The sequence below is a fragment of the Hemibagrus wyckioides genome, linkage group LG09 (genome assembly GCF_019097595.1).
Source record: "Hemibagrus wyckioides isolate EC202008001 linkage group LG09, SWU_Hwy_1.0, whole genome shotgun sequence".
Classification (NCBI taxonomy): Eukaryota; Metazoa; Chordata; class Actinopteri; order Siluriformes; family Bagridae; genus Hemibagrus; species Hemibagrus wyckioides.
In genome coordinates this window covers 25,201,112-25,208,156 of record NC_080718.1, presented here as the reverse complement: position 1 = coordinate 25,208,156, position 7,045 = coordinate 25,201,112, and the positions used below count along the sequence as shown (strand labels likewise).

General features: G+C 43.1%; 1 protein-coding gene across 5 annotated transcripts in view; it reads right to left on the bottom strand.

The window, feature by feature from the left end:
• Window positions 1-7,045, bottom strand: part of ehbp1 (EH domain binding protein 1) — a 161,348-nt gene that overhangs the window by 25,804 nt on the left and 128,499 nt on the right. For 4 of the 5 annotated variants that reach the window (XM_058398826.1, XM_058398828.1, XM_058398829.1 and 1 more), the window contains 2 exons: window positions 6,802-6,902; window positions 3,161-3,284 (listed from right to left, as the gene is read on the bottom strand). In XM_058398826.1, coding sequence (XP_058254809.1) covers window positions 3,161-3,284; window positions 6,802-6,902 — 225 coding nt within the window. The remainder of the gene's footprint in view (window positions 1-3,160; window positions 3,285-6,801; window positions 6,903-7,045) is intronic. The other variant, XM_058398827.1, reaches the window with a different exon arrangement.

Sequence of the window (7,045 nt, the reverse complement as noted above, 5' to 3'; positions counted from 1 at the left end):
CTGAGCCGGCGATATCCGTCTCGTATGAATATCTGTGACGGAGATGAACGGAGAGGGGGAGAAGAAGAAGAAGAAGAAGAAGAAAAAAAAACGAGAGGGATTAGAGCGCAATAAAACCTGTGTCAGTCTTATCAGGCTCGAGTGCAATTTTTAAACATATGTTAATCTCAGCTAAAACTCGTCCCTTTTCCCTTTTCTGTCTGCTTTTTTTTTCTTCCCGTTATCTGTCTTATCGGGCGCTCGGTAGGTGTGAGCTTCGCAGAGTGCCTTTAGAAGCCATTATTTTCATAATTGCGTCCATTGTGGTGGCGATTTGAAAATCATATGTGTGCATAAATAGAGATGGATGTCGAGCAGATGCGGACGGGAGAGAGACGGCGGATATCAAAAGAGCGACTGATAAAGAAAATAAAATTTCAATACAACACCCAAACATATTGTGGTGCGACAGATTGACCATCCTGAGAGTGAATAGACTTTTATCATTCAGTCCATTCAAATGTGATGTGTTCATCGGGAAATGAAGGAACCCACATCAGAATGAGAATAAACATCGTGACGTGACGCTAAAACCGGATGCGTGTTTATTTTATTTTATGATTATTAATTTTTCTCCATGTGAAGGACACTTCTCCCTCTGGTGAAAGAATAACGAGTTCATTAAGCGCGAGCTGCAGCGAGAGCCCCGGGCGCCGAGTCGGCCCGAGCTCGCATCATTAGGGCACCACCGTAATTAAGAGTTGTTAGAAAGCGAATTCTCCAACTGCAGATTAGAAAATTAAACTATTTACTGATTACATATTAATAGAGGACAACAATGGCGCTTGCCATAAGCTTGGAAGGCGACCAAGGAATAAATCTGTGTACTTAATTACTATAAACAATGGTTGCATGGAAATGGAGGGGTTTTTTTCTTCGGCGCGCTCCCTTCTGTAATGTGCCTGATATCAGAAGACACTTGACAATTCTTGTTCAATTATCTCCGTTCTCTAATGTGCTGTGAACTGCGCACGGTAAATAAATTAAGCGGCCCAATTACTGCCAAGTCTTCTGGGGAGAGCTGACTTGACGCTGCTCAAAAAAGAAAAGAAACCCTAAGACAAAACAAAAACCAAATAAAAAAGGGAAGCAGTGAATTCGGTGCATGGAGTATAATCTAAAGAGGGTAAGAGGGAGGGGGGAAAAAAAAAAAACATGTAACAGAAAGGGAGAAAGATGGAAAGAGGAGGGAGAAAAATGGGAAGGAGTTAAAAGGTCTACATCGATCCTATTTATAACGCTCATGAATGGCTGAATGAAAGGAGGAAATGGATAATGAACGAATGAAGGAAAGAAAGACTGAATGAATACAGAGATCCGATCTCCCAAAAGTGCAACAGTGACTGGGTAATTTGTCTGTATTCTCTCTTTCTCACACTTTACCTCTTGTTCTGAATAAACTAGATGTTATATCCGCACACAGGTGTGTACTCTATAGGCTCCTTTGAGTCCACACTCACACAGGTTTCACACTTTCGGCTTGTTTCAGGTATTGAAATTATTCTGCATATTGACTTGGCTGATTTTTGTTCACACTACGCCAAGATGAAGTAAAAAATCTGACCGTTTTGTCCGATCCTGACCTGGCCAGCGTTCGGTCATCTGTTAACGCTAGCTAGCTGGTTTATTTATTATAACTGTAAGGAATGATAAGATAACAATAAAATGTCTGTGTCAGAGTTTGCAGTTAATCCATTTTGTTCGTTTTTTTCCGCGCAGAAGAAACCGAACGCTAATGGGCGATATGTTTTATTTTTTTGTGAAGTAACACACCAGCATTTATGACAGGGCTTTTAGGAAAAACCTATCCATCCTGCGTGCGTTCTCAGAAATAAAGCCATCTTTAATATTCCTCTGTTACTTTAAGTACAGTAAAAGTTACACAGCTACCTGTGTTTGAGACGTTTGCTGTAAAATGTGTGATCTTGTCTGGAGTGAAGAGCGGAATAGTCTGTGATCAGGACGTGGAATCGAATCGAGGGCATTTTTCACTTCTGAAAGCGAGAATATGAAACCGAGCGATATTGATCATTTCTATATTAATTAGAGATGAGTAAAGAAATGGACACACAATCGTGGATGCTGTATAACGTCCATCCTCATGAGGAACGAGTGCTTAGGTGGTGCTGCATGTGGTGCAGACTCACACACTCGGTCCACGCGTAGATACACGCGTATTCCTTTCCTAGCACGTGAGACAGGTTAGTATCTCTTTAGTAACTTTCTCTCTCTCTCTCACACACACACACTTGAGCATGTTGATCTATCTCAGGCTGTTTGGTTTGTGTCCTGAGCGGCTAACCGGCTTGGGTTCATATCACATCACAGCGAAAAAGCCCTTCAGGCTCGCACAATGGCTCCGGTGTCTGTAGACTCGAGACCAGCCGAGAAAGAGATGGAGGGAAAGGAAGAGGGAGGGGTGGTGGTGTTGGCAAACGCAAAATGGAGATAGTCTTGATACGAGAGCAATGCGACTGAGAAGCGTATAAACCAAAGCATCTTTTTTGCCCCCCCCCCCACCCCTCCTCTCTCTCTCTCTCCCTCTCTCTCTCTCTTTTTCTCCCTTGTGGAAAAATGCTTGTTTAGTATCAGTGGCTGCATGGCTGGATGCTGTTGTCCAAATTTAGGCGTTCCCTGTTTGCTGAGCATCACCTTTACAGGATTTTCATGGCCAAACCCGTGGCCCTTACCTCACCCTCACCCTCACCCAGCGCCGAGCCTCTTTACACATGCGTGTGTGTTTGACGAACATAGGCAGAGGAGGCACTAGTATGTATCTATGTGCACATGCCATTATTTTTTTTTGCTCCTCTCTAAAATTCCGTTTCTGACACACACACTTTCTCTCTCTACTCCTCCCTCTTTCCCTCTCTCCGCTACAGCATATCAATGAAGGCCAGATATTGGATGCGTGTTGCGCTCGGCTGCGCTATCAGTGGCCGTTATCGTTCTCGGTGAAGCTCGGCTTATCGCCGTGGTCCAGAGAGCCGGAGAGCCTTTTCATATCCCCCCCTCCTCCGTCCCGCTTCAAACGGCCCCCCACTTCCCCCCGAAACTCGGAGAGAGTCGGGCCGCGCTCAATTCGCCAGACCCTGTTTAGGGCGCAAATTGGGCGCGCTACCTGTGTCCATGAGATAGCGCAGGCGCTTCTCCACACACGAGGCGCGCGTGTCGATCTGCCTCTGCTCGCTCTCCAGAGCCACCAGCTCGCCCACCACGTACTGACTCGTGTCTCTGAACGCCTTCTGAGAGAAATTGAGAGAGAGAGAGAGAGAGAGAGAGAGAGAGAGAGGGGGAGAGAGGTTAATCATCACTGATGTCACATTCTACATGCAAACACAAGAACAAACAGAAAAGAGAGGGATAAAGAAAAAAGGGAGAGGAAGGGTGGATGAGAGCGAGAGAGACAGAGAGGTTGAAGGAGGAAAAGAGAAGGAGAGAAAGAAAGAGAACCTGAAGGGGAGACGGAAGAGAAAAGCGAGGGAGAGCAGAAAGCGAGAGGCTCATCATCACTGAGTGAAGGTCACTTCTACATAAAACCACATCCCTTTTCTTATTTATGACACAGAGAAGGGAAAAATAAATACATAGATAAATAAATAAACAAATGAATAATAAAAATAAATTAAATAAATAAAAAACAAGGACATTAAAAATGTGCCATGTAGATTTATTTGTTGTGTATTTTTTTGGTGAATTGTAATACAATACTGAAATGGTATTTTTAAAAAATGTCTATTTCTCCTATAGTATGTAATGTAGCATGTATAATAAAATAATTTAATAATAATAAAAAAACACATGATTGTAATGATCTCACAATATTGTGAATCATTTACTTTAAAGCGAACCATCCTGAACAACAACCACCTCAAGCTGAAACACATTTATCTCTGTTCCCAATTTCCCCTCTCTAGGTATTTGCAGTATTTAATTTATATTTTAAACGAGTTTTTATTAATTTATTTATTTTAAATTTTTATTAAATTATTTTATTTTTTATTAATTTAATTATTTTTATTTTTTATTTTTATCATTTTTAACGAGGTTTTATTAATTTAACCAAACAATTTCTTTTAATCTTACATCATCTGTATTTTTAAAAAAATAAAATATTTAATTTTCCCCTCAAATCAGCATGTTTCTGGAGTCCCATAGATAGCTCTCTTCTGAAGACAGTGCTGTTTTTGATCAAATCTACTTTTAGATCAGTTTTATTTTACTAAACAGTTGCTAAGTTATTCATTCCTGAGGACGTTAAACACTGGGCCATGCTTTTATAGGAAAATAATCAATGGTGTTGATGCTCTGGTGTGCTGTGTGTGTATTAGTGCTGATCATTTTCCAGCGTTTTATTCCTCTTACACTCCAACAATGTGTCAATGCTAAAGATTTCTATTTTTTTATGTAGTTTATAGTTATATTTAATATAGTGGAACATCCGTGAATCAAGTTAGTCGTAGATTTGTTTGTTCCCTCACCTGCCTCTCTTCTTCCCTCTCGTCATGTTACTGAGAGACCACAAACTCCATCATCCTGAATATTTACTATACTGCAAAACCTAAAGTTACAGCCTCACCCCCGACTCCTCCACTAATAGATAAATAAACATCGCCTTCACCATGTCAGTTAATTATAATCCTGACATTTCTGCCTCAGACGAACAAAACTAGGGTCAATCTGCTGTTGAAGAAAATTAATCTGTGAGAATCTGCTAGGAATAAAAATAAGCACAATGAATGTATCTGCTTTTTTTCCCCATAAGTGTCACATATGTGTCAATATTTCCCTCCCCTATTTAGCTCTCTAAATCAATGCCAGCGTACAGACTCCACACACACACACACACGAGAAGGGTCAGTGAGCTTGTCAATAGGTAACGCGTGCACACACACACACACACACACACAGATACTTGCTATCACACACGCACACACACACAGATACTTGCTATCACACACACACACACACACACACACAGTAAGGAGGGTTAGAAGGCTTGTCATTAAGAAACACACAAACACTCACAATTAGTCACACACACTCACAAAAACACACTCTCTCTCTCTCTCTCTCTCACACACACACACTCTTTCACACACTTAGACACCCCGTCTCTCTCTCACACAAACACACATCTTCACACTCCCTCACACACACACACAGACACTCCCTCTCTCTCTCACACACACACTCTCTCTCACACACAGACACCCCATCTCTCACACACACATTTTCACACTCCCTCTCACACATACTTACACAGACACTCTCTCTCTCTCTCTCTCTCTCACACACACACACTCTTTCTCACACACCTCACACACACTCAGACACTCTCTCTCTCCCTCATACACACACTTACACAGACACCCTCTCTAACATACATACACACACTTACAGGCGCTCTCTCTCAAACACACACACTCTCACAGACACTCTCTCTAACATACACACACACACTTACAGGCGCTCTCTCTCAAACACACACACTCTCACAGACACTCTCTAACATACACACACACACTCACAGGCGCTCTCTCTCAAACACACACACTCTCACAGACACTCTCTAACATACATACACACACTTACAGGCGCTCTCTCTCAAACACACACACTCTCACAGACACTCTCTAACATACACACACACACTTACAGGCGCTCTCTCTCAAACACACACACTCTCACAGACACTCTCTAACACACACACACACACTCACAGGCGCTCTCTCTCAAACACACACACTCTCACAGACACTCTCTAACATACACACACACACACTCACAGGCGCTCTCTCTCAAACACACACACTCTCTCATACACACATACTTACACAGACACTCTCTCACACACACAGACACACACACACACTTCCTCCTCCTTTCACATTAACTGCTGGACACCGAACTGCTGTCCCAATCACAAAGTTTATTTTCTTTAAAAAAAAAAAAAATGCTTGTGCAAACACAAACACACGCCTTATCGTCTCTGCCTCCGGCCACTCGCGCCCTCCAGTCTGAGAAACGACAGAGGACGGTGGGGCGGGAAAAGGAGGAAAAAAACGAGTGTACATTCATAAATGATGGACACATAGTTAGTGCTGATCCAGTGTATTTTTAATAGGAAAGAAGAGAAAGAGCGATAAAGAGGAGTGAGAGAGGAAGAGGTTATTTCACCCCCCCCTTTCCTACACTGCATTTTCTTGGCGCTGTCCATCACGGGTTCCTCTCCTGCTGCAGCTCTATCGCTGCATTTCTCCCACGAATCAATTTTACACATGATCAGCGCCCCCGCGCCGCCGTAATTAAGGCTAGAAATTACCATATATATTATATTAATGCAAACATCATTGGGAGGGTAATTCTGGCTGAGCTGGGGTAATGGCTGGGTTCAACACCGATTAACCTCGGCACAGAGAGACGGGTCCGGTCGGGGTCTCGGCACGGCCTCAGCGCTCGCACATACCTCACACTCTCCTGCTCTCGCTCGGACTCTCTCACCCTCTGACATTCCCATCCTGCCTCTCTCTTCTACCTCTATCTCTCTCTCACACACACAAAACTTCTGTTTAGTGCAATAATTACACTCTCTTTCTACAAGAAGAAAGACACGAGCTCCTTTTTCCTCTATTCCTAATCTCATACTCATCGGCACCGCTCGTTTTTATCTGAGCCGGACTGCATCCAGTGTGTGTGAAAATGTCACTCGGGGGAAATGTGATCAGGATGAGATTTGACGGAAAGAGAACCATGACGCACCTCGTCTTCTGCCGGCTTTCGGTTTTCCACCTCGGAGAAACCGCTCCTGTCCTCGGCCGCTCGCTTCAGCTCCTCGGGCACTGACCTCTGCCTCTTCACTTCTAGAAGAAAAGAACAAGAGGATGGACGCATAAAAAGGGGAGACAGCACAACTTTGTGCGATAATGCAGTAATGCACATTACAAGTGCGAGTACGGAGTATGAGTGAATAAGGGTGAGAGATATTATTGAGAGAGAGAGACTT